This window comes from Manis javanica, chromosome 13 (assembly GCF_040802235.1).
Source record: "Manis javanica isolate MJ-LG chromosome 13, MJ_LKY, whole genome shotgun sequence".
In the NCBI taxonomy this organism is placed as follows: Eukaryota; Metazoa; Chordata; class Mammalia; order Pholidota; family Manidae; genus Manis; species Manis javanica.
In genome coordinates this window covers 66052518-66080483 of record NC_133168.1, presented here as the reverse complement: position 1 = coordinate 66080483, position 27966 = coordinate 66052518, and the positions used below count along the sequence as shown (strand labels likewise).

Here is a 27966-nt window from a genome sequence, read left to right as displayed (position 1 = left end):
GGCGGGCTGCCCCTGACTCGGGGAGAGAGAGCAGCTGCCCACCCCTTGCAGGGCTGCAACAAGGAGAGCCTGACGTCGTCTGATCCCTGACAGAGCCAAGTGCCCTTGTTCCCCAGCCTGAAGGACTTTGTGACTTGCTTTGGACTCAGTGATGGAAAGGACAGGGTCCTCCTCCACACCCGTGCCCCCTGTCCCCCCTTATCTAGGGAGCAGGCTCTGTTCCCTCCATGGCCAGCCCCTCCTGGCTCCTGCAGGCTGGGTTTTGTTTATCCAGCTGTGAGAGGCACCCTCCCCAGGACAACCTAGGAGCATAAGTGGGTCCTGGGAGCTGAAGATCCCCGCCCCCCCGGGGTGCGGACTGCTCTTGCTCCCCTGGGGCCCCCCTGCCTTCCCGCTCAGCCAGCCTCTGCCCTCCCAGGAGTGCGCTTTGCATATGCTTGTTGAACTTTGATTCGTTGACTCAGGCTCCGGCTTCAAGTCTCCCTCCCCCATGTGATTTCTTTCTTCCTCTCCTTTTTTTTTTTTTTCAAACCCAAAGCAAAACTACCTTTGAACGTGACTCTGGGTCCAGGAAGTGGAGCTTTGGCCTGAAGTGGCTCCCAGCTGCCGCGTGGCCCCGCTGTGCTCCCGGGAGGGTGGCAGGGACACCTGGCTGGCTGGGAGGGCAGCGGCAGGGTGACGGCTGCAGCTGGTGCTGGACGGGCTGAGGGGAGTGCAGCGTGAGGACCCAGTGACACCCCTGCTGGTGAGTGGGCATCCCTGGCCCTCAGCCAGGGCGACAGCCACCTGGAAGGCTTGGGTCCGGTGAGAGGAGAGGCACAGGACGTGGGGGGCAGGCAGGTTGGAGGGCAGTTCTTGGATGAGTACTATCCTGAGCAATGTGAGGTCCCACACCTGAAATTCGCTTAAGTACTCCTATTAAAAATATCAGGTAAGCATCTTTAATTTCCTTAGGTGAAATCCTTGCTCATTTTCACAAAATTGTATTTAATTTCAAGAAGGCTTTTATGGAATAAAGATTAATCAGAGCAAACCCTGTACTGTCAGTACAAACTCCTGCTGTGGTCTTTGAAGGCGTTTTAGTGTTATAAAATCAGAAGGAATCGGACTCTGAGGCCCGTGTTAAGCCTGTCTCCATGCTCTGGAAAGCATCCTTTAGACCAGGTGTGGTGTGGGGTGTCAAGTTTTCTGACAGATCAGCAACATTTGGCAGCAGATCCAAACACCATCTCTTTCGGAGGATGGCTCCATGCGCTCTGAGCAAGGCCTCTGAGGACATAGAAATAAGTCATGATCTGATGGCAGTGAAGACAATTTTGGCTGATTCCCTGTAGCCATTAGAAACCTTAACAGTTCCCCCCCGGTTTTGACCTAACTCTTCTCTAAGGCCAGGGGATGCCCGCCAGGAGTACCAATCCCTGACCTGGGAATAGGTTGGGTGTAGAATATACTAAAGGGTTTTGTTCTTTTTTTGAACTTTGCTTCGGAGTTGCTCTGGGATATGGATCAGAACTGTAAACACTTGTGTGTACACCTGAGGTGACATATGACAGGGCAGAAGGGCAGGGCATGAGTTCAAGGAGAAAGCAAAAGGCCAAGCCAGTCCACCCACGCTCACAGCAGCATTATACACACCAGCCAAAAGGTGGCAGCAACCCAAATGCCCGTGATGAATGAATGGGTAAAACAGCAGGTGGTATGCATACACAATGGAATATTATTCAGCCTTCAAAAGGAAGGAAATTCTGATACATGTTATAACATGAATGAACCTTGAAGACATTATGCTATGTGAAATAAGCCAGTCACCGAGACAAATACTGCATGATTCCACACACATGGGGAACTGGAGCTGCGTCCAGTTCAGAGGGACAGAGGTGGAAGGGTGGTTGTCAAGGGTTGGGGGAACGGGGGATGGAAAGTGAGTGTTCAGTGGGGACAGTGTTTCAGTTTTACAAGATGAAAAAGTTCTGGAAATGGATGGTGGTGATGAATGCTTAATGCCATAGAACTGCACTCTTAAAATTAGTTGGAATGGTAAATTTTGTTATACATATTTTACCACAATTATATTTCCTTAAAAACAAAAAGGTCAGGCCCAAAACACAAATTTCGTGGGCTGATGTCTTTGCTCTTCTGCGACTTCCCCAAAATCTGACTGACGACTCCACCCAGGGCCTCTAGATCTGAGATTCATAAAATTTCTGCATGGACTCTGTTTAGGAGGACTTTCTGATCATCTTGGTGGGTGACTTTTGGGGGCTGGAATGTAGTAGATTTCTCTGGAGCTGGCAGAGGTGACCCAGGAGTGGACTTGGGGGTGGGCAACATGTTGATGCACCTCATTCTGGGGCTGGCACGCAGGCTTGCCCTGCTCTGTGGGCCTGGAGCAGCCCTGGGTAGCACCCTCTGGCCTGGGGAATGGCGGGAGTAGCCGCCCATTGCCTAGCTGTGGGATCCTGGGTAAGTCAGCAAAACCTGTTTTCTCACCTGCAGCTTGAGGAATGAAGCCCTTTCCACCTTCCAGGGACGTTGGGATTTCCAAAGATGATACACAAGGAAGCACCTTACAGCGATGAGATCCTGTGCGCTTGGGGGCTTCTGGCTCTCTACCTATCCCAGCCTCCCACGCCTCCTCCTTTTCTCCTTCAGTTTCCCTCTTATTCTTTTCCCCAGGGGCTTTTCCAGTCAGGGGTTACAGACCACCAAGCCAAAGGCCCTCTGCCTGGACTGGCTGATTCTGGAAGGAACAGATTTGACCTGTTTCCCACTGTTCCATGGTGAAGAGCGCCCACCTCCCCTCCTTCTCCCTCCCCCTCTTTCCTGAGAGCCTGTTAGGGCCCCCTCTCCTTTGCATTCAGCCTGCCCACCCCTCCACAGTCACCAGGACCCCCCGACCAGGGGAAGCCGCGATGCTGCCCCTTGTCAGAGCGCATGGGGCCGCTCTGAAGATTAAAACCATCTGTGCTGTTCGAGACTTCCAGTCAAGATTGAGGAAGGGCACTCAGATGAAGTCGTTCGTACTTTCAGGTCTTAAAAATAGTCTAAGAAGCCGCTGGCGAGGCTGCAGCTCAAAGACCATCACATCCGAAAGGGGGGATTGGGCCCCGAGGGCTGGGGGGGAGGCTCCTGAGAACAGCCCCCCACCCCAGGGTTCTCCCTTATTTAGAAGTTTTAAAAGGAAATGAAGTTGATTTTAAAGTCTCAAGGGGGAGAAAAGCCTCTGAAGTGGGTGAATTCTTTCAGTTAATTTTGTGTAAAAACAGCTCTGCGGTCCCACACATAACCTTTCAAAAGTCTCCTCAGAGGAGAACCGCTTTTAGAACTTGAGGGCTCTGTGGAGGGCTGCAGGGCCCAGGGCCCAGCGGCCGGCCGTCCTGCTCCCCGACCCCAGGCGAAAGCCCCGAGGGTTTTCAGTTTAGAAATGTTCAGTGTCATCCCAGCAGGCGAGGTTACAAAGCACGCGCAGACTCTCCTTACCGCTGATCAAAGAGATGTCACCTGACCCCGTCGTATTCTGGGTTTTCCATTTCTGCCTCCTTTCTGAACACCACTCAAAGCAACATGTTATCTTTGGCATCTACTTATCTTCACTGTCTGCTGCTTACTAACTTTGTAACCTTTCCTCTGTACCACTCAGAAGGTGAGTTTCTTCACCTGTGGAAAGCCAGTACTTTTATCTACCCTGTCTGCCCACCAGGGACAGCAGGAAGTTCAAGTAAGAGTCTCTGTGAAGGATGAAGAACTACATGAATATGGACTTTCATGTCCATGCCACCTGTTGCCATCTTCTCTTAACCTCCCTCACTTCAGTTCCTCCTTCTTTACTTTCTCTCCCTTCCCTTCTCTCTCTGTCTTCCAAACCCAAGTAAGTGCTCCAGTGTGTGCTGAGAGTGTGGGTGGGGCTGGGGTGCTGCTGGGCTCCTGGCAAAGGGAAGGGGCCCAGGGAGAGAGCCCTGGTGAGAGGCTGGCCTGCCGGGCTGGCGAGTGTCCGCCTCCTCCTTGGAGACCAGCCCAAGGCCGGACCCCAGCCCACGGGAACAGCTGTCCTGGGAGAGGACCGGTCCCTGGTCAAGGCATAGAAGGTGGAGCTGGATGGGGGGACGTGGCCAGTGAGACCAGGGCTTGGGCGTCCGTCACGCTGCAGAGCTGGGAAGGGTGTGGGACATGGGAGTCCTGTTGTCAGTGGATTGATGTGACTTGGGTCGTGGGTGGCAGTGCAGTGGGCCGGCCTCCCGAGAGGCTCTGGCTGAGAGGACACAGCCCTTCTTGGGCTGGGAGAAGCCAGCTCGTCCTTCGTCACCCCCAGTTCTGTGAGAGCCTTTCTGGCACTTCCTCTTCCCCTCAAGGAAGATAAGCCATTCCTCGTCTGAGGTTTGGAGCACATGTTTAAAATCAAAAGTTTTGGGCTTATTGTCATAATTTATGGCTTGTTGTTTACATTTTTTGCCTGTTTTCCTGAATAGGTTGTGAAAAAATTGAAATTGGACTGTGTTGTATTTTGTTTTTATGGAACTGGGCCCCAGCACAGTGCCTGGTGCCTAGGAGGAGGTCAGTAAGTGTTACCTGAATGAATGAATGGCTGGGCGAAGGAACCAGGTGGGGGCGGTGTGGCTGTAAAGGACTGACAGGGTGGTTATGGAAAACGTCCAGGGTGTAGAAGTGAGAGAAAGGGAAGAGCCAAGGGGACCAAGATTTCTTTGGGCCTCTAGGGACTGCCAATCATTGAGATGGGAGCCCAAGAAAAGAATAGAGAAAGGGAGGTAATTTTAACTTTGGACATTAATTATACAAAAGTATTAAACTTATCAGATATACTAGGCACTATACCAGGTGCTAGAGATTCCCAGGCAAATAGGTCAGAATGTAGTTTACAGTTTCTTGAGAAACAAAGAAAGGACAATTCAATGTGTCCTAACAATTCAAGGTGAGCAAAGTGCCTGGTGGATGAGGTGCACCAGCCACTCCATTTGTGGAGTCAGGGATGACTGTTTTGAGTGGCATTTGAGCTGAGATTTGAAGTTTGCTAAACCAAAAAAAAACATTCCAGGTAGAGAGGAAAGCATATACAGAAGTACAGTGATGAGAACATTTGGGAATGCTTAGGGAACACCAAGAGATTCAGTGTGGCTCTGGAGAAAGGGCCCGGTGGGCTGGTGGCGAGCAGTGAGGGGCGGAGGGGGTCAGTGCTGCATCAGGACAGCTGGGCAGTCTGCTCAGGAATGTGGTATCTTCCTTAGGGTTAACCTGAGGTCAGAGGATATTTCTCAGCAGGGAGGTGACATGGTCTGACTTGTTTTAGAAATACAGTGTTGGCTACAAATGAGGCCGGACCAGATGGGATTGAGGTAGGAGATCCCTTAGGAGGCTGCTGTGCTTCCTCAGATGTGGAGTGAAGAAGGTGAGGACCAAGGCTTGGGTGGGGCTGGTGGGCAGTAGGAAATGGGGTGATATGGGCCAGACTTGGGGGGAAGGCCCTGGGCCTCTGTCCTGGGTCCCTGGGTCACATGTCTGTGTCACCTACATAGAACCATCTATGTGGAAATACCTACCGAAAGCTCTGGTTGTAAGAAGGAGTCTGTTTGGTTTCAGAACCCCTTTTTTCTCTTAAACACTCTTAAGGACCCCAAAGAGCTTTTGTTTATGTGGGTTATATCTATCTATGGATAAGATACCTTAGTAGAAACTAAAGCTAAAAAATCTAAAAATACACATTTATTTTAAAAATCATAACCAGTTACATTAATTAGAATGGCACAATTTTATCAAAAATAACTCTATTTGCTCAAACCAAAAAATTTGTAAGAAGACCGGCACTGATTTACATTTTTGCAAACCTCTTAATATCTGGCTTAGAAGACGGCTGGGTTTTCTTATCTATTGCGTTCAAACTGTTACAATGTCACACAACATGTAGTTTCTGGAATACTTCATGGTATACTCATGAGAGGATGAGAGTGAAAAAAAGCAAATTATACCTTAGCATTATTATGAAAATAACTTTTACCTTGAAGACTCCCTGAAAGGGTCTTGGGGCCCTTCCAAGGTTCCCCGGAGCACACGTTGACTGAAGTAGCCTCTTGAATGACAGCATTCTGAATTGCATAGCACTTCATTCAAATAGCACGCATGACATTCATCTCGCAGGTTTGTAACTGGGTGTGCAGTGCTTAACAAGGGGTCTGGGCAGGAAGTGCCATTATGGGCCCATCGGCACAGGGCCTAGTGGAGGACACAAGGAGCAGAGAAGATGGCTGGACAGGCCCCCATCACTGAGCAAATGGGCAGAGGCCAAGGAAAGAGCTGGAAAGACTTCAGAACTCAGGCTAAGTTGTACAACCTAATGGAGAAGAGAGCTTCAAGAAGGAGGTAGTCTGAAAGTTCTTGATTTAAAATAACAAGTCTGGGAGTGGCCTGCTGGGTCAAAAGCAGCAGAGAGATTGGACATGGTAAGGAAGGTGAGGATACTCTTCTACGGTGGTTAGGAGGTCTTGGGAGGCAGTTAGAGTGTTTCAGGAGTCAGTGGACCAGGCAGGAGTGGGGGGTGACAAGGGGAAACTGCGGTGAGGCCTCTTCGGCCAGGAGGTAGTCTGAGAAATGCCCTTCACCTGCTAGACCATTGCTGTTGATCCAACACATTGCGGAGAGATCCTGCAAGAGAATTGAGGCCAGGTTAGACCTAGAAGACAGCCGTGAATGTTCAGAGGATTCCAGCAGCAGGCTAGCAGAACCTGCAGTCCTGGGGGGGAGGACGGGGCAAAGCTAGATGTGCACCAGTGTTTGTTCCTCATGATTTGTGAGAGGGGAAAAAAGGAACAACCTACATTTCCATCATTTGGCATGTAGTTACACACTTGATTCATTCATTCAATAAATATGCATTGAGATTCAGTTGTGCCAGACAACATTCTAAAGGTTGAGGATTTGGTGGGCAGCAGGACAGAAAAACTGGCATGGAAAGATTTACAAAATGCATTTTTAAGAAGAACAGCAAGTTGCTGAACAATACATATGCTATTTATGTAAAAACAAGCTCCCTAAAACAGTATGTGTGTGGGTCTGTTAGATATGAGACTAGATGCACAGAAAAAGCGCAAACAGTTAGCAGGAGAGGCAAGTGGGGGTTAGGGTGTGTATGAAGAGATACCTTTTTATTCTTGGTACTGTAGCATTGTTTCAAATGTTCACAGCAAATGTATTTTTGTGATAATCTCTGTATTTTAAATGTTTTTTGAAAGATGTCTTTGTGAGTAGAAAAGGGGGAGGGACACAGTCTGTCTAGAGTGTTCCTATTGATTTAATCATTTTCTCTTTGTAATGGTCTATCAGGCTGCAGCCCCTGCCCCCCAGCCCACCCCAAGTGGAAGGGATCCAATTTGGAAGGATCTTCTAACTTTGAGATTCAGCATGGTCTGAATTATTTGCCAGGGAAAGCACAGAGTTGAATTTGGGTGGGTGCATTGTGTTTCTGGGAATAGATTTCAGCAGGGGGCCTTTCCTCCTGTTTAAGCTGAGGAGCTACATTTGTTGGCCAGAACTTCAGTAACATTATGCCCCAGACCTGGTACTTATTTTAATGTATGTGTATGTATATATATATATATATATACACACACACACACACACACACACACACATACATACACACATATATGAAATGACACACACATACATATGGTATTTTATTATTATTGCCTCACAGTCCTGGAGGCTTGAAGTCCAAGATCAAGGTATTGGTAGGTTTGGTTTCTCCTGAGGCCTCTGTGCTTGACTCTAGACGCAGTCTTTTCCCTGTGTCTTCACACGTTCTTCCCTCTATACCCATCTGTGTCCAGATCTTCTTTTCTTATGAGGACACTAGTCATACTGAAGCAGGCCTCCACCCTAATTACCTCAAATTCACTTAGTCACCTCTTTAAAGATGTTATCTCCAAAGGCAGTCACAGTCTGAGGTATGGGGGCTAGGGCTGAATTTGGGGGACACAATTCAGCCCATGAGAGAGCCTCAGAAACATTTTTGGGCTTATATACAAGTGTCCAGAGGGCTGGATGGCCTGCCTAGCTGTCCTTGATGCCTCTGGCCAGTGGTCCCTGTGGGGGCGCATGTGTGGGGTGAAGGTCTCAGTGGGCTCACTAGTAAAAGCAGTGTGATTGCATCTGTGACTCCCTGACCACACTGAGTGACTGAAAATCCCCAGGGGGACCACTCGACATGATTTCCTGATAGATAAGGTAGGGAGGGAGCATACATAATTTGCTTTCAGTCACTTGACAGCTCCCTGCCAGGCTGCCCAGAAAACACCTGATGGATGCTTTTTCTCTTTAGCTCATGCTGGCAGGGCTCTGCCAGGAGGAAGCCCGGGGCAGGACCCTTGCCAGGAGCCTGGCTGGCACAGCATGGAGCACTCAAGCAAGATGGAGTTCTTCCAGAAGCTGGGCTACGGCCGGGAGGATGTGGTCAGGGTGCTGGGCAAGCTGGGCGAGGCTGCCCTGGTCAACGATGTGCTGCAGGAGCTGATCCAGACCGGCAGCCGCCCCGAGGCCCGAGAGGGCAGTGTTGTGCCCCTGCTCATTCCCAGAGGCTCCTGTGGGGGCCTGGACCCTGCTCAGCATGGGCTGGAGGCAGACGCAGAGGAGTGCAGAGGGCCAGCCAGCTCTTTGCGGCCCATAGTGATCGACGGCAGCAACGTGGCCATGAGGTAGCTTCCTTCATCCTGCAGCCCTGGGGTGGGAGAAGAACTGCCCCTCTTCTTGGTGGTTTGGTCCAAAGAGCTTTGGGGCCAGTGGATAGGGCTTTGAATCCCTGTTCTGTTCCTTTGTAGCTGTGTGGCCTTAGGTAAGTCACTTAACCTCGCTGGGTCTCACTTTCCCCATCTGTAGTCTCCCTAGAAGGCACTTGTAAGGTTTGGATCTGCACAAGTGCCTAGGACAGGGTCTGACCCAGAGTAAGTGTGCAACAAGTGGTAGCCATAATCATATTCACATGGACAGAGGCCCTCTTCTGAGGAAGGCAGAGCATAATTGGGGGGAGCCCACGGGTGGGCCTTGGCAGACATGGCGCCTGGTCTGGTTCTGCCTCTAACCTGCTGCTGCTGCGTGACTCGCAAGCCGTAGTATCTCAAGTTTCCTCCCCTGTGACACAGGCCACCAGATAGCCCTTGTACCTCCCTCGAGGTTAGGAGAGTCAGACGGGAGAGTACCCCTGACCCACCCTGGGAGCCCTCTGCTCCAGATCGTCGCAGGGCAGCCGTGGTGTTGATGTTCCCTAGCTGGGTTTGTGGCCCCTAGAGGGGTGCTTGTGGCCCCTGAGCTGCAGATACAGGTGTCTACATTTGTGTATTGACCTCTTTGTGTGTTTTGGGGATGAGAGCATCACGCCCGCTTTGTTATCCTTCCTGGTGTGGCTCCGTTCGGCTGAGAGAGAACCTCGCACGCACCCCCGCTCTCTTTTTACCTAAACAAGAGCATTATTCTACTACTTGGCTCAGTTATAGTGGGGCAAGAGGCAGAGCCGCAGGGAAGTGTTCACTCCCAGCTGTACATGGACGCGCTCCTCTTTTCAAAAGCTGAGCAGCGGTGGGAACTGAGAAAGCAGCCCTGAAGCTGTCAGCGTTTGTCAAACATCCTGTGGCCGAGTGTTTTCCCTAGGCACTTGGGCCCACTCTGGATTTGGCACTGCAGGACAGAAGTTTGGAATGGTTCAACCCAAGATGGCCCAGGCCCGGGCTGTCCTGTCATGCCCTGCATGGTGCGTGCTAAGAGCGTTTGTCAGGTTGTAGCCAGCTGGGTCTCCCGGGCGGATCCTCCGGGTCTCTGTAACATTCTCACACGTGCTCCCATGTGGGCACCAGATAGGCGAGTCTATCAAATCCTGCTTATTGCAGGATCTCTGGGGGAATTAAAGGTTCTGAGGGTCTTAGAAAGAGATGCGGAGGAGTTGAGAGAGGGGGCCTGGCCTCTGTCTGATCTGGACCAGGCATCTCTCCCTCTGGGCATCAACAGAAAGAGGGCTTTGAATGTAGGATACCATTGCTTAAATCAAAGACTATTCCAGCTCCAGATTATGAGAGCTTTTGGGTCCCCAGCAAAAGGGAAGAATAGCTGTAGGGTAAGAAGGCTATGAAAGGTGCTACTGAAAAGAGTAGGCCTTCTCTCTGTTGGGGCCAGACATTTTTTAGGAATTGGTTTGATGGGGTGGTAGTGGAGGGTATTCTTTTGATGAAAGCCTCTATTGGTGCTTGGAATTCAAATTTAAACCACATCCTCCATTTGCACAGGACAGGTCTGATTTAGCTCCACCACCCCCAGCCCCACCTCCCACAACTGTAATCAGTTTAATGCCTTCGTGTTCAGTCTGTGTGGGTTGCAAATGAAACCATCACTGAAGCTTATTATGAAGAATGTGCTGGAACATTAATGTGTTCACATGCTGCCTGAAAATCACCTGTTAGTCAGAACACGTATATCTGTGTGTGTTCTCTTTGCATGTATATACATGTCTGCACACTCGTGTCTATATCCTCATGAACATCCCCTGTCCCCTGCATCCCAGTAGTTAGGAAAAAGAGACCAATTGCACCATCCCCTAATAGGTGGGGTTTAGTCTGTTCAAAGGTGAATCTGGGAAAGAGCTGGGGTCCAGCTCCCTCCCCTGCTCCTTCCACTGTTTCCTCCAGGGGAGTTTCAACAGGAGGAGCTGTGACCCTCAGCCTCTCCAGATCCTCCGCTGTGAAGGAAGATCAGAGTGCAGGGCTCACCCCTGAGAGGAAGTGGATAGTTGAGACCCACCATGGTGCCTCGTTATTATCTCTTGACTTCAAATCTCAGTCAACCCCAGACACAGGGTTTCTAAAACTGCTCCTTCTCTGCGGTGTTCAGGGCCGTTCTCCCTTTGTGAAGAGGGCGCTGCTCGTCTGGAAAGAAGCAGGGAAGCTTAAGAGACAGACTGGGTGGGATGCATCCTCTGTGCCTGAGCAGATGAGCGGTGGGCCTTCTGATGGCAGCTGCATGCACCAGGGCGCCTGTGCTGACAGGTTGTGTCCTGTGGAACCTGGGGCAGCTTCTGCTTTAGTTCGGGGAGAACAGCTTGGCTTTTTAGTGACCATTTTTTCTCATAGTCTTTGGGAAGTTGTTTTTCAGTGGATCCTTAAAGACCAAAATCAGTATTCATTTCTATAGCTTCTGTAACAAATCACCTCACAAATCATAAATTCATTGTCTTATAGTTCTGGAGATCGGAAGTCCAGCGTAGGTCTCCCTAGCTCTGGACGCTCTGGGGAATGGTATCTTTTCTTGCCTTTTCTAGCTTCCAGAGGCTGCCTGCATTCCTTGGCTCATGGCCCCTTCCTTCTGCAAAGCCAGCAGAGGTCTGACATGATATATGTATATCCTGGGGAGAAAATGCACAGCTTTCCACAGATATTTAAAGTCTGTGACCCCCAAAAGTAGAAAACCACTGATGTAGATAATGGCATGCTTTAGACATTTAGATAGCTTTATAATGTCATGCTTTTCAGGGGCACTAAGCCACGTGTCCTCCAATAGAACAGAGAGAGTTCAAGCAAGCCATTGGTCCTCACAGCTGACCCTCTCAACTGAGAGAGGAAGAAGAGCAGGAAGGGACTAGATGACATTGGCCAAGGTCAACACTGGCTCCATCAGACCCTGGCCTCCATCCCTGTGTTCTGAATATGCCACCTAGTATGGAAATTTCCATCAGCTTCTCTCCCCAGAGCTTCCCCAAGTGCAGCCCAAGGCTGTTTGTGGTGGGGGAACCTGGTTGGCGTGGGGTGATTGCTCTCTGGGCTTAGCACCCTGGATCACTGGCCAAATCTTTTTTCAAAAGAAGTTGGAATATATTTGCTCAGAGCACACAAGAGTTGGCCTGCTTCATGAAACACTTTGTGTCCTCAAGTCATTTAAATAAAACCATGCCACCAAATTAAAGAAACTTTCCAGCTCATTTAACAACAAAAGGAGTCTGTCTGGCTCTTAAAAGCAGGACTGATGGGTCATTTATCGTTTCCGAAGTGGTGAGTCAACCTCAATGAGAATTCTAAGTTGCAATGTGGAGAGGGCATAGGATAGGAGTCTGGGAAGCCAGGCCCCGTAGTTTTGCTGGTTCTCTTGTGTTTCATATAGGAAACCAGGGAGGAAGAAGCAGGAGATGGAACACCGGGTTTAGAACCTGAAGATCTGCGTTCTGTCCTCTAGCTTAGAGCTGCTCCTGTGGTGGTGAAAGCTCTGTGCCAGGGCTGTCCATCACGGTGGCGGCTGGCCCCACGGGGCTACTGAGCCCTGGAAATGTGGCTAGTCGTACCGAGGAGCTGAATTTTAAATTTTATTTCTTTTGAGTCAATTTGAATTTAAGTGTAAATAGCCACATGAGGCAAGTGCCTACATATCTGACTGTACAAACTCTAGCTTTACAGTTTACCAACTGTGACCTTGGCATGAGCCACCTGGCTCTTTGAGCCCTGTTTCTGCAATTAAGAGGTTGGACTGACTAATCTTAAATGGTTTTTCATCTCTAACACTTTAGGATTCAATGTGGTTATTTTATGCATGTGTGTGAAAGAAAAAATGAATTTTTCTTATAAAGGTATTTCTCTTGTTCTGCAGAGATTCAGAGAGAGTAAGCAACTTGCCCAGGTCACAGAGAAGTAAGTGCCAGGCTCTGGGTTCAGTGCTCTTTCTAAAGCCCTGAATTTTCTCCAGCAGGCTGTGTGTGTGTGTGTGTGTGTGTGTGTGTGTGTGTGTGTGTGTGTGTGTGTGTGTGTGTGTGTGTGTGTGTACACATAAGAGAGGGAGATGTGAGCTGAATACCTTAGCAGCTATACCCTTGGCCTTATGAAAAATGTCCAGTGGGTTTTAAAAAGAAGGTAGCTTTTGCTGAAAGCATGTGAAAAGTTGCATCATAGTGTTTGGGAAGAACATGAATTCTCATGTGCCAACTCTTGCTGGCATTTTCTTGTCTGGGAAACTCACAAGTACTCACCATTGTATATTCTGTAAGCAAATTTAGGAAAGGAGTGGTTTGAAGGACTTCAGCCTGGGGGAAAACCACCTGATAATTTCACATCCTCTTGTTGCCCCAGACAGGGGGTTCATTTGAATGCATCCTCATTTTGGGGTGTGCAAGGTTTTTTGCTTGGATGTTGGTTGTTTACATTTTTAAACTCTTAGAAACCTCAGCAGAAGCCAGCTTATTCTGGAGTAACAAGTCTTCAGTGGTGAGAGCTTGGGCTTGCCCTGGGAGGTTTCCCCAGGCCCCTCTCAGTGGGTGGCTGCTGGGGCGTGTAGTCCCAGGCTGGGGCTTTAAACCGCTTCTGAGCCTCTGAACTGACTCTGACGGAGGTGGGCCTCGGGCTCCTAGCTGAGTCTCCACCTGTTTCTCTTATATGAGATGCACCTTCTCTCTTCCCCCTGACCTGGGCTGGGAGAAATCTCTTGGTGAAAAGACCATAAACTCCAGGTTCAGAGTGTTTGCAATTTAACCCTGGATAAGAGAGACAAAACAGTGGGGGGCCTCTACAGCTCACCCCCAACAAATCGCTGCTGCTGATCTCTGCCTTTCTTTCCCCAAATGGCTTGCTCTCCATGGGACTGTTTCATGAGCCCTAACTTTTTCAGAAACCTCTTGGGCAATAGTTAACTGTAGAGTGGTGCTCCGATAGAGCGGCCCGTCTCTGTGCGTGGGTACACTCTCGCTGTGGCTGCTCCAGGCGTAATTGCCATGTAGGCAAAATCTGCCCCGGGCACCCACCTACTTCCCCTTACCACCCTGCCTTTATTCAGAACCCAGTGCTGCTCCTGTTTCCTTTTCCCAGTGTCTGCCCCTGGCTTGCTGCCTGAGAAACTGGTTCACAGTGACTGTGAATAAGTACTGAGCTCCATCCCCCAGCTCGTGCATTTTAATAGCAGGTAACCTGTGCTCTGTAGGGGCTGCGTCCGGATCCCAGGGCCAGAGACTGTGGAGGGACACGAATAAAGGAAATATGTGGAGCTGGTGCAGGGAAGTTTGCAGCCCAGCAGACTAGGCTCTGAGATCTGCTGCTGTCTCAGCCAGCTGGGCACATTGCTTTGCTGTAGTTCATAAATCAACCTGAGTAAATGCAGAGATGCACAAATGAGGGGGCGCCTTTGGCTTATGCATTTTCTCTGTACTGGAAGGAGTGGGCTTCTGGGGGGGCCATGGATGCTTTCTTGACTGACTGGAGCTCTGCTGGCAACTAGAGACAGACCCCCATGTGATGAGGAGGTGGCCTGTGCCTGTGACATGAATCCTACAATTGCCCAGGGCTCTATGTGGCCCGAAATAGGACAAGCATGATGGGATTTTGAGGTCGGTAAGAAAATGTGGTGAGGATTGAAGAGCAGACAATTTTCACATCACAAAAGAGACCGGAAGGCTCATGAGGAGAGGCCGAGGTGGGTTGTATGGGAATCTAGTCCTGCAAAAAATAGACCTGTATGAAAATCCTCCATTCCAGAGAGACTTAGCTGAGTGGTTCAGGGGGTCAGCCCCAACCTCACTGTGCCCGGAGTCAAGGCTGGGACAGTGCCTCTCAGGGAGACAGGGAAGGAGCCGGCTGCAGCGATGCGCTCTGGGCAATGCACACTTGCCCGTCTCCCCCAGGTCTCTGTGGCACTCACCGCCCTTTAGAGACACTCGGCTAAGGGTCCACCATCTTGGAGTCTTGCATCAGAGAGGTCATGGGGCTGGTTTTTGCTGCATAAAACTGATGGTGGCACCCTCCTCAGCTCTTCTTTCCCTGAACTCCTGAACCTCAGAGCCCCTCCCATCCATATGCCCCCGGCCAGGGCCACTGCAGGTTGTGGTCCTGATCACAGTCCCCAGAGCACGCCGCCCCCTCACAGGGACTGGGTTCAGCCAGTGGCATCCCTCAGATGCACACCCAGCAGAAGTGTCAGCAATGAAAGTTGGCTTTGAACAGTTAAGAACAGGTGTGTAGTCACAGAAAAGAGCATAGTCAAGAAGCAGTTTATAAAAGAACGGTGGTAGTTAATGTGATCCAAGGACAGACTTCGCTGTGGCCTAGGGATGCATGTGATTTGGGAGGAGGGTGTCTGTCAGTTGTTTATATGGCTGCTTCAGCGTGCACAGGAAACAGACCTTGTGTTTTATAAGAGATATAATCTCTTATGAAACAGACCTTGTGTTTTATAAGAGATATAATCTCTTCCCCACCTTTTTAGGCAGTGGAGAGGGGCAACCTTTGAACTCGCCAGTTCACGATGTCTCAGTCTTCTGTCTTCTGGATGATGTGGGCTTCCTGTCTCCTCTCCCCTGCCCTGGCGTCCAGGGGCTTGGAGACCTGGTGCTGGCAGGGAGAGGGAGTCCAGGACCCTCACTGGGCTCTGCTGCCTAGTGGCTGGGCTGGCCTAGCTTCTGGAATGGTCAGAGTAGAGGGGTCATTGGTCCTATTTGGTCTTTTTGGGACCCTGCTGGCTTATAATGCTGTCCCCCATGGGGCCTATTTGCGCATCCCTAGGCCTCAGACAATCCACCAGACCTGCAGGCATGCACAGGATCTGGGGTGTTCCTTCCGGCTCACTTCAAGGTAGCCCTGCAGCCCCTGCAGGATGCTGCGTGGCCCTGAAAGCAGGCCTTCCCTAAGAGCTTGCAGCTGCCTAGTCTGTGCTGGCTCCTCACCCATCCTGATGCTTCCACATCTCCTCCTGCCCTTCAGGCTCAGTGGGGCCAGCAAGGGTTCAGAATGAGGGGTAAGGACCCTCTCAGCTTCCCTCCATCCTTCTTCTGTCAGTTTCCACTGGGGTGGAAGGGACTAACTTCCACTTCTCTCCCTTTTTACCACAGACCGCCCTACTGACATTTTCTCCTTATAGTTGGATTCGCCTCACACTCAGCCTCAATGGCCAAAGGACTATGTTCTCTAAACTGGAAGACACTACAGATCTAGGCAGCAAGGCCTGGCTCCTGATACCTTCCTGGAGCTGAAGGAATTTAGAGTTCTCTTGCGTCTCCGTTAAGCCTGGTCTCAGTACCATTGATCTGTGTTTTCACAAACTCTCTTTTTCTCTTTACAAACCTGAACCTATCTTAATCCCCTCTGAGAAAATAGCAGGAGAGGCCATGCACAAGAGAAAGTGTCACCCACCTCTGGATGTAGGTCGGCTGCTGTAGCCACGCCCCTTAGGAGAAGCCGTGTCAGGGTGACCCTCTGCTCCCCAAGTGCCTGTAGCCCTGCCTTCCCTCCCCGCCTCCTACAACTTCCCCTGGGCTCCCCCCCCTCCCCCCACTACAGTCACACTTCTCTTCTTGGCCCCTAGACCCTCCAGGCCCTTCTACATCTGGTCTTTCCAACCAACTCTCCTTTTTGCTGGGCTATTCCTCCTCCAGCTGCTCACAGACTCATTTCCTCTCAGTCATTCATGTGTTCAGAACATTTTTACTGTGTCCTTACTAATAATTTTCAGGCACCATGTCAGGTGCTGGGAATTCAATAGGAAGCAAATGGAACTGAAGATTTATTGAGGGGGACACTGAATTGATCCAATGGGTGAGTGTAAACATTCAACTGTGATAAATGTCTAGAAGTACAGTGATAGGAGGACTCCTAATAGGGAAATCTGGCAGGGGTTTAGAGGTCAGGGGGTGCTTTCCTGAGGAAGCAGAAATGAAGCTGAGATCTGATTGAGAAGGGGGAGTGGACTGGGCTGAGAGGAGAGGAAATAACTGGTGCAAGGGCCCTGTGGTAGGAGTGGAGGAAGGTGCATGGCCAGGAAAAAGGGCTAAAGGAAGTATGGGGGCAGGTGGCTGGAAGGAGTGAGCAGAACATGATCTAATCTGGAGTCCAGGTCATATCCTATCCATGGCTAAGTTCAACTGATTTTATTCTCAGTATCTCAAATCTTTCCACTTGTCAGTCTCTCTAGAAAAATACCACTGACCTCCAGTTTGAGGGATATTTCAGGCTTCTCTGGTCCCTGGGGCAGCATCTGGCTGCCTCCCTCGCGTGGCTTCATGACTTCCATGGCTCTTAGGGTTTACTTCCTCGTTTGCCGATAGCTCGTTTCTGTCTCTTCTGTGAAATCGTCCTGCTGTCCTCATAGCCAGCTACTAAGTTACAGAATTCCTCCGGGTCTAGCCCCAGGCCTCTCACTCTCTCCCCAGGCAATCAGGCAATTCTGTTCACACTTCAGCAGGCTTCAGCTGTTGCTCAAACACAGATGACGCACATATTTTCTCACCCAGGCCTCTCTTCTGGACCCTAGCTGTTTACTTAATAATTCCACTGAGGTCACAACGGCTCCTTCAACTCAGTGTGTGTCCATGACCCAACTCGTGATCTGTCCCTCTAATCCATGTCCTTCCCCAGAATCCCCTGTCTCAGCAAAGAGCTCGCCATCCCATTACACAAGCCAGAGATTTGGGAGTCTCCTCAGTGCCTTCTTCTCTATCACCTCTATGTCCAAACACCATGTTCTGGAGATTTGACCTTCTAAATCTTTCTCAAGCTCACCTGCTTTTCTCCCTATCCACTACCACCCGCTCAGTCCAGTCACCACCCATTCTTGCCTGGATGCCTACAACCCTCTCTGGCCCTTTTCCAGTCCGTCGTCCTCCGTGCTGACAGGGTGAGCTTTTGGAAACATAACATTGGATCATATCACATCACATCACGTGTTTCCCCAGCCGTACAATCCTTCTATGGCTTCTTATTCCTCTTAGGAGCAAGAAAAGTCCTCAATAAGGCCTGCTTGGTTTGGGGCCTCCCCTCGCGCCGCTCTCCTTCCCGCCTCCATTAGTGTTTTCAGCGGAATCTGTGGGGCCCGTTGCCTCCTCACATGGACCTGGGAAGCCCAGTAGTACGTTTACAACCCTCTCTGAGGGTGAGAATGCTCTGCAGGGGCTATTCCCATCTGTGTTATGTTAATAATAAACTTCAGTTACTCAGAGGATCTTGTCTGTTAGTCCTCGGAATGCAGCCCCCTCAGGGCCTTTACACACTCTCCCAGGTGATGTGGGGTTCCAGCTCAGGGATATGTTTTGGGCAGAGAATGAACTATTTTTAAAATGAAGATTTGCCTGATTCCCTTGGATTATGAATGGGTTCCAGGAGGCTCCTGCGGGACTCACTCTTGAAGAACCCTTTCTGTGTCTCTACAGATTCTTTGTTTTCCCATTGTAGCCATGGAAATAAAGAAGTCTTCTCTTGCCGGGGAATCCAGCTGGCTGTGGACTGGTTCAGGGACAGAGGACACACCTACATCAAAGTTTTTGTCCCATCCTGGCGGAAAGACCCACCAAGATCTGATACCCCTATTAGAGGTATGCTGGAGCCGATGCAGCACAAGAGGGTCATGCATGCGCCTTCCCTTGGTAGTGCGCCCGACAGTGACAGTCAGGGATCTGCTTTGCTGTTTGATGACGTCTGTCTTCCTCCCTGGACTGTAGGCTTCTGAAAGCCCCGACTCTGAGCAGTCACCAGTGTAGACCTAGCACCTTGTCTGATACCTGCCACATAGTAGGGGCTTAATAAATGGTTGTTGAATATATGAATGAACAACTGATTTCATCTTTAAGTGTGAATGATGAAATTCCAAAAATAATTGCATCTTACCACTTTTAATACTCTGCAGAAAGATGGGATCTGCATCCCACCCCTAAGAGATACAGGATCTGAATGAGACATTCATTTGGTCCTGTGATATTTATTTCCTGAACACCTAGCCCAATCTCTTTGTTGAGGGGGGGAAAGAAACAAAGAAATGGAGACTAAGGGAATTCTTCATTTTTAATTCTTATATCAGCAACATTTTAAGCTTCAAGTAATAGAACAGGCAGTTTAAGTAAACAGGATTTTTTTTTTTTGGCTCTTTTATAGCAAGAAGTCAGATGTTAAGCCATTACTGGCATTGTTTCAACCAAGTCAGTGATGATAGGGCTGAGTTCTTGGTGATTCTGGGAGATTTCTTTGACTTTTTCTTCCAGCCTTTTTACCTAAAGAAGGTTTGTTTTTGATTCTATGGTTACCAATTGCTGCTGCTTCTCTTTCTGATCCTCTGTCTTATTTTTTAGGTACAATGCTATTCTTTTCTTATGGATGCAGTATCTGTGAATCATATTTATTTTTGGGGGTGTCTTGTTCCTCTCTCTCTCTCTCTGGGCTGTTAGGTCTTTTTCTCAAAAGTCTGGTGACCCTTATCTGCCAGTTTTTATTTGTGAATAAGGAACCAGATGGTTAAATCCACATCTATGTGATTCCCATAAGTTTGTTCTCCTAGGATGCAGATCTTTCCTGAATGGCAGCACTGACCACCGGTGTTGAGTGTCTGATTTCTCTCTAGCATACCTCTCGTGGCGCAGGCAGGCTGCCGGGCACCTCTGCTCACCACTCTCCCAGGGCCACAGTGATGCTGGTTTTACTCTAGGAGGCCACTATCTCCTTCCTAGTTTTATCTTCCCTTTTCTTAAAGGGAAGGGTTAGTGGAGAGGAAAAGGGTTAGCCACTCTGACTTCTGTCGATTTCCTGCTCCCTCTCCATGTGCCTGAGTGCTCTGGGCCTTTGCAGGGAAATGGTTCCACCACGCCAGCCTTCTGGGCTGTGGCTCTCTCTGTGCCACAGGATCCATATGACCCTATATAAATTTGTCAGAATCCTGGGTATGTTGGGGTCCCCAAGCCCATTTTTAGTGTGATTATGGTCCCCCCTACCTTTTGGGTTTCTTTACTGCCATGTCAATGGGATTATGAGGAGGGGTGGGGATAAATACTCTGTTCTGCCCTGCACTGTGAACCTGTTACCCCAAATTATTCTTCATGCTCCCAACATGGAGAACAGTGGCTTTCAACAATTTTGTAATATTTAAAAAATAATATGGGTGAAGAGTAGGGAAGTCATTTTGGGGTAGGGAAGGAGTTTTTAAAGAAACCACAACAAGTGCACAGCTACAGGGGAAAGATTCATGAATTTGACTATTCAAAAGAAAAGCTTCTGCTCATTAGCAGATATCACAAAAAAATAAAAAATAAAAAACACAAGACAGGCCTCAAACTGGGAGATGCCAAACATAACATATTCCTGGTGAAGGATTACTGTCCAGAATCTATAGAGAACGTCTCCAAATTAATAAGACAAAGACAAAAGACAAATAGAAAGATGAGCTAAAGCATGAGCCAGGTCGTTCACAGAAGAGAAAACATAAATGGCCAGCAAACATATGGAAAGATGCTCAATCTCATTAGTAGCCAGAGAAATGCAAAATAAAACCACAGTAAGAGGCCACTTGATATCCCCCGATTGGCAAAAATTCAAAAACCTGAAAAATCTAAGTATTGGCAAGGTCGTCTGAAAGGCCATGTCCGCGTAACTTGATATGACCGCTTGGGAAAACAATTTGGCATTATCTTATAAAGTGCCTTTCCCTGTAACTCAGCAATGCCACTCTCAGAGAAAGACCCTAGAGAAACCTTTGTTCTTCTGTACCCAGAGACTTCTGTGCAAAACTGAATTCTTAGAGGGATAGTGAGAGATGCAAACGGGGAGGGGCAGTGGCGACTTCAAAAGTGGGCTATGCTGTTTATCCAGCAGAGCACTGCCCATCTGGCAAGTAAAAAAAATAACTCTTTACACCATCTGGAAACTGTGTCCTATAGGAAAGGACCTAGACTTGAGGGAAGAAACAATTTGTGAAGAATACGCTAATACACTTTCCAAGTTCTGAGTAGCTGCCTTGTGTAGAAGCCGCTTGTGTCTACTGTGGTGGGGCACTGTGGCCTGTGGCCATCCAAAGGCCAAGAGCTGTAGCTCCCATCTTCCTTCTAAAGTGACTCTCCCTTGTTGGGTACCATCCGCTGGACACCAGTCATGACACAGGCAGGACAGAAGCCAAGAGCCCTCTTGACTTCGGGCTGCTGGCAACTTCCTCCCAAGGCCTCCCCACTCCTCATCTGCCAGGCTGGGCTCAGGGATAGGGAGGCGGGTGTTGGCCAAGAGAGGACCCCTGAGCTGCCAGAAGTGCTCCGTGATCTCAGAATGGCTCTCGGGTGGGGAGGCCTTCCGAGAAAGCTGCTACATGCGGTCTCCCACCTGCCCTGTGGCCCCCAGAGCAGCATGTGCTGGAGGAGCTGGAGAGGCAGGAGGTGCTGGTGTACACCCCGTCCCGCAAGGTGAACGGCAAGCGGGTGGTCTGCTACGATGACCGCTATATCGTGAAGGTGGCCTACGAGCAGGACGGTGTCATCGTCTCCAATGACAACTACCGCGACCTGCAGAGTGAGAACCCCGAGTGGAAGTGGTTCATCGAGCAGAGGCTGCTCATGTTCTCCTTCGTTAATGATCGGTATGCGGTGGCCCTGGGAGTCCTGGCATGGGAGGGCTGGGGGTGGCCAGCAGAAAGCCACTCCAAGTGGTGTAGGCCCAGCAGGGCTGGTAGTCTCAGGAACACCATGCCCCAGCAAAGGACACCCAGCCCTGGAGACAGAGCCTGCCCGAGGTCACCTGCCCACCCCACTGCCGAGTCCTCTGTCCCTCCGGGTCTCCTCTCTCTTGTGACTAGCTTTCTCCACCAAGGCTTGTTTGTACCGACTGTCCCTGACCTTTCTGTTCCCATGCCTACATTTAGTTGACCCAGCACAGAGTTATTCAGCAGGTGGGCCAAACATGGACTTGGTGCACCATAAACTTTTTGTCTTTACTTTTAAGGAATTTAATACTTCAAATAAGAGCCCAGAAAAAGTCATTGTGGGGAAAATCTGAAGTTTGTTGCACTTCTTTTCACTTATTATGTTTCTGTCCGTGTTTCAAAAAAGTTTTGAATTACATATGGGAGTGGGTGACATCAGCTTTCCGTTGGGGCTGTGAAGACCTAGGAACTGACTGTCTCAGTGTGTCTTGGTTGCAGTTTTCAAGAGAATCTGGTTGGTTAGTCTATCCATCCCCTGGACTGTTTCCCCCGGGTCAGGTCCACCCTGGATCAACCAGCTACAGTTGGAGTTGGGTGGCGGCTGCCCACTGCAGACATCCTCAGGCATGCTGCAAGGTGGGTGTGAGTCTGAGACTAGCATAGGGTAGATAAGGTGGGGAGGGCACAGCCAGCTGGGACATTGCTCCCATTTTTAACTTCCGTTCCGGGCAATGCCAGCAGGGTCCTCATTCTGGGCTCTCTGACTAGTGTTTAGGAACATGGTTTGGGACAAGCTCCCCAACTCTGTGGGGGCAGGGCCTGTGTGTATCTTATCTGCCATGGCCCCAGCATGTCTGGCACATCATAGGTCCTCAATAATTAGCGGTAGATGAATGAGAAAGTGAATGGCTGTGTCCCTGGGAGGGAGGGGAGAGTGAGGCAACATGCCAACTGGGACAGGCCGCCTGCATGCAGCAGATAACCAGCTGCTGATGAAGACTGGGAGGCAGCATGGTGCAGAGGAGAGAGCTGGGGCTTTGGAGGCAGCAGATGAGGTTCCGGACGGGGGCTCTGCCATTTACAGGCTCTGTGTCTTGGGCAAATCACTCAACCTCACTGAGCTGAAGGTCTTCCCCTTGAATTGATCATACCATGTGTGAAATGGTTTTGAGGTAGAGGAGTTGCTCCCCAGAAGTGGCAGGTCACCGTTGCCCTCGTTGCCACCTGGCCTGCAGCCCTGGGGCAGAGGCACCCCCCTGAGTCTCAAGGCGGAGGCTCCCACAGCTAACCTGCAGGAGTCCCCATGGCCATTTCCACATACTCAAGTCCAGTGACTCCCTCCATCCGATCAGACCCAGAGGGATCTGGCAAGTCTGGTGATAGTGAGCTCCAGAAAAATCCTCCCTGAGGTCTGAGGGATCATGACTGCCTTGGGTCTGGTGACAGCCTGGGGCCTGGGCCAAGTCTTTTTGATGTACTGGCCTCCACCCAGAGCCTGTCGGAAGGTCCCCTGGCTGCCAGAAGGCAGAGGCTGCCGCCAGCCTGTGGGTGAGGGGGCCCGCCCCGTGCCCTGGGCCTGTCCTTAGGGCCCTCTTGGCCCAGCTCACAGCGGCCGAGGCCCGGAAGTGAGCAGGAGGTGAAGCCTTTGGGAACTTTTAATAACCTCAGTGGGTGGCGCCCCAGATTCTTGGTCAGAACCCAACTCGGAGACACCGGCTGTGTCGCTGGGATCAGAGCCAAGGAGGCTGCCCGGGACTGGAGATTGCCCAGTTCCAGGCTGCCTGGTGGACGTGGTTTGCAGGGTGGGACCTCAGCATGACCCTTGACTCTTCGGGGGGCACCAACCCATAAAAACAGGCCCCCCATTTAGAATCTACCACCCATCGAGCGGAACCTTTGTATGACCTGGAGGTGCCTCCTGGGAACACAAGCATGTATCTGACACATGGATGGCCCAAACGAGGGGCTTTCCTTCTGAGGAATGTTGTTTGCTCCTTTGAACAGGGGCACCTTGAGGCTGCAGCTGCTTCCTTGTTAGATTTAATGCCAGGGAGAAGGCAGGGGCAAGGTGGTGGCAGAGACCATGGCTGGTCCTGCTGCCTCAGGAGCTGAGGCTGAACCCAGGGACCCCTGGCTGCAGAGGAGGAGTGGGGCCTACAGTGAGGCTCTGGGATCCGCCTCTTCATGACTCACCGACTGGCGTTTCAAACTCTCGGTTAATATTTATCCCCCACCTGTGTGTGCCCAGAGCTGCGAGGTGACGCAGGAGAAGAGGGCTCTCAGCCTCAATCTGCTTACGGAACTAGGGCCGGTTGTAGTCCATGGTAGCCCCATGGATGCCTCTGACTTTCTGTTGAGGACAGTGGGTTAAAATTGGATAAAAATCAGCCGAACCACTTGAGACTCTGATTAAGCAGGTGTGGTGTGAAGGCTGGACTCCGCATTTTCGAGGAGATGCTAGGTGACCTGAACCTCCGCAGGAGAAAGTCTCAGAGAGGCCCAGGGGCAGTTCTCCTGGCACAGGTGCTGTGCTCCATGCGGGATCAGGGAGAACCAGGGGGCTGCTGCTTGAACATGCTGTGACAGCCCCGTGGGAGCAGGAGCCCCGACGGTGAGCCCAGGCCAGGCCGGGCCTGCTGCCGCCATTCCCTGGGAGCTCAGGCCTGCTCCCCGTGCAGGTGCCGGCAGGAGCCCCTGTGGGACCTGCAGTTGCCTTCCTGCGCTTGCTTTCCAGGTTCATGCCTCCCGATGACCCCTTGGGCCGCCGGGGCCCCACCCTGAGCAGTTTCCTGAGCAGGAAGCCGAAGCCCCCAGAGCCATCGTGGCAGCACTGCCCCTACGGTGGGTAGCATGCTGTGTCTCGTGCCCTGTTCGGGGCCTCATGTTGGCTGCGCAGGGCAGCCAGAAGCTCCAGAAGAACCTGGGTCCTAGCCTGAGTCATGCTCTTAACTAGCTGTGTGACCCAGAAGAGGTAATTTAACCTCTCTGGACGGTGCTTTCCTGACAGGGTTTTGGTGAGGATGAACTGACATCCTGTGTGACTGTTGTGAGGGAGCCATGTGAGCCAGCGCAGTGCCGAGCCTGCTAGCCAGCCCTGACACTAACCTGCTTTGGCAGCATATTTATTAATGTCCCCAGGTCTTGTTTTTTTTGTTTAAAGGACTTTAAAAAGCCTTAAGTGATATTCAGAGTCATTCTGTTTTAGAATTAAATTGACCACACATACATTCAGGTTGGCTCATCTCCCTCGAATTCACTGAAAAGTGCTCAGATTTGGGTGATTATTTGCTCACCTCCGTTAGCATAGTCTTCAGGGAGAGGGCAATGGCTAGCACGGGGGATGTGGGCAGTGGTGGAAACTGAGGCAGCACTGGAAGTGCAATCCTATGCCGTGAGCACCCTCTCCCCACCCCCAGGTTTGGCTGTAGCCACAGGGTCCCTGAGGACGTGGAGGCTGAGGTCACTGGATCCAGAGATTTGCTCTCAGTCCCTGGTCAAAGGGGGCCCCCACACCGACACCCACTCTGCCCGACACTGGGGTCATTGTGCCAGTGCCCCACACTACAGGGACGGGGTGCTGAACCCTCGCCCACCCCACCTGCTCCCCAGGGCACTTCTCCCCACTCCTCCCATCCCAGTCCTGATTGGTCTGCGGTGGGCCTGCGGCCGTCCGGGTGGAATCACCAAGGAGAAGGGCCTCATGTGTCGGGCGGGCATTGGCCAGACCACACGGGGCACACAGCCTCCCCCCCAGGTCTCACCCGCGCCTTCTCTGTCCCCTGCTTCTTCCAGGCAAGAAATGCACCTACGGCATCAAGTGCAAGTTTTACCACCCCGAGAGGCCGCACCACGCGCAGCTGGCAGTGGCAGATGAGCTCCGCGCGCAAACACGGGCCTGGCAGGGCGCTGGCCCCGAGGCGGGGCGGCCGAGTAGCTCGCGGGCGGTGGCGGGCCGCGGGGAGCAGGGCGGCCCCCCGGGAGCGCCCACAGCCCGGCATGGCCCCCGAGAGCCCGGCGCGCACAGCCTGCCCCCTGCGCCGCGGGCTGCGGACGTGGCCGCCCTCGGGGGCAGCTTCGCGAAGCTCGCCTTCCACGACGACCCGGGGCTCCTCGGGGCGACCCCCCAGGGTCCAAGCTGCGGCCTCGCACCCCGGCCGCGCTGTCTGAACTGGGTGTCGCCCGAGGCCCCGCCGTGCCCGGGGGCCCTGCCCCGACTCCCCAGCCCCCAGAACCCGTCTGGCCCTCAGGTCCGGCGGCGGGGTGGGTACCGCCCCGGGGACCCGCAAGGCGACCTGCTCCCCCAGCGCAGGCCGCGCACCTTCCCAGGAGGCGACGACCGGTTCCAGGGCTGGGCAGACCGCGCCTTCAGGGGACCTTCGGGGTCCGCGCGCCCCGCTGATACCCGCGAGGTGGACGCGCGTGCCCGGGCGCGCATCGCGCTCTGCAGCATCTTCCCGACGCACCAGGTGGATAGCGTCATGGCCTCGTTCCCCGCGCTCTCCGACGTCACCAGGCTCATCCTCCTCATCCAGAGATTCCAAAAGTCTGGCGCTCCCCTGGGAAAATCCTAAGGAACTGGTCCAAGCCGCCGCCAGCGTTGGTCCAGTCTAGCATTGCAACTTGGGCCAGGCAGGTTGCCAGCCTTCACCTCGTCTGCCCACCTCGTGGGACCACTTTTCTTTAAGGACGGTCGGGGGAGCCTGCTCCTCGCCTGCAGCCAGGGCCCTGGGTGGCACTTGGTGGTGCTCCTGGATAACTGTAGGGCCTGCTGCTGGGGGTCCATGACCTGCAGAATGAAGAGGGAGTGATTTCTTATGCTTGGAAGACTGTAGGTCCCTCCATGGCTCCTGGGTTATGCTGGGAACACTCCACGGCTGTTTTGGTCAAGCTGTGGTTGGGATCCACAAGTGGGTCACAAGGTAATTTAGTAGGTCCCACCGGAAATGGAGTGGAATAGAAAATCTCAGCCTACACCCCATATAATCAGGCTATGTATGAAATTCTTGTTTGTTAGCCACACGTGTGAGCCTGTATAACCTTGGTGGCCATGTACACTTAACGTGGGTCATGGGTGAAAGTGTGAAAAATCCTGGTAAATGGCCTTGAATTTCATTGCGTCAAATCTTGCTTAAATATGTATCAGTTGACCAGTGGAGGTTTTGACATCTGGAGGTTTATCATACAAACTGTTTTGAACCCCAGGAGGGGAACCTAGAGGTCTAGCCTTGATGTGTATGGGTTCCACTGGTCACTCTGAAATTGTGTGGCTGTGCTGGTCTGTGGAGGTCCTGAGGCCTGTCTCCGGGCCTTTGCCCCTTCACACACATTCATACCACATGAATGTCACACACACCCAGACACACACGCAACCACGTACACTCACATGCACACCCCACTCGAGTCAGGACTAAGTGGCCTGTTGTTTTCAGTCACCCATTGTGTCATTTTCCAGCACAAGCCCTCTGCTGGCCGAGCCTTCTAAGTCACTCTTCCTAGCTGAGCTAAGGCCTGGTGAGTGAGGACTTCTGCTCAGAAACCTCCAGGTGGGTCAGTGAAGACAGCTTGGAGGTTTTTGCTTTCTTCTGCCATTGCTGTTTCTTCCATCAAGGTATTGCTCTGAGTTTTGGGGAGAAGGGGCCCACCCAGTTGCAATGGACAGGAAATGAGATCATGCTGCGAGACCATGAACCCTGCATCCTCAGGCCCTGGCATCTCAAGGTGGCATCCCCCATTCACTGCGGGTTACACGTCCAGCTCCGCAGGTCTTGGTTCATTTGTTCACGAGGAGCTTTGTTGGCTAGACCAGAAGGGAGAGTGGGAGGAACTGTCCAATGGAAAACTGGCTCTCAAAGCCCGAAGGCTTCCTGTGGACGGGCAAGCGCAGAGGGACACTCCTCAGGGCATGACTTGGACGCAGGCACTGTTGGCACAGCTGGAGTGCACCCCTGGGAGAATCTGCCCCTAGCCTCCAACTCATGGTGAACGCCTCCTGGGAGATCCAGTGACAGTGTGTCTCCTGTTGCCCCTTTCATCTTTTAAGACCAGATTCTCAGTGTGGCTTCAGCTGGATCTGTTCCCACCTCTTTTCTAAAGAGGACACTATACCCACAATTGCACTGTCAATTTTGGTGCCTCAGCCCTATAGAGGGCCCCCTCTTTCTAGATAAACTGGATTTCCCTCCAAGTGTGTGTGTGTGTATTTTCTCTTGGTCATCAAGCTTTACGTGACAGCTGCTTTTGTGTTGTGGGTCCACAGACGTGGAGTCGCTTCATTGCTCATTCACAGTTGGAAATGTTTAAACTGCTTCCTTTGAGGATTTGAAGACAAGGTTGAGTTTTAGTAAGCGGTTAAAGCTGCTCTGTTTGGTCGCTGTGATTAACGCAAGCGCAAAAACAAGTTGAAGAAACAGCATATTTCAATGTAACCCCCTTTGGAATGTTTTCCAAAGTCTTGGTATGTCTTTGTGACACAAAACATGGCGGGGAGGGCTGGATGACGTGTTCCTAGTTGCATACCTGTTACTGTGCTCCAAAAATAAATCACTTTTACCGCACCTGAACTCTCCATTGTCA

The 27966-nt window shown here is 51.3% G+C and overlaps 1 protein-coding gene across 1 annotated transcript; it reads left to right on the top strand.

The window, feature by feature from the left end:
- Positions 1-531: 531 nt before the first annotated feature.
- On the top strand, positions 532-27966 carry ZC3H12D (zinc finger CCCH-type containing 12D). Its single transcript, XM_037022092.2, has 6 exons — positions 532-745; positions 8327-8699; positions 18177-18316; positions 21096-21330; positions 24128-24234; positions 25186-27966. The coding sequence occupies exons 2-6, from the start codon at positions 8398-8400 to the stop codon at positions 25962-25964; spliced, it is 1563 nt and encodes a 520-aa protein (XP_036877987.2). The 5' UTR covers positions 532-745; positions 8327-8397; the 3' UTR covers positions 25965-27966.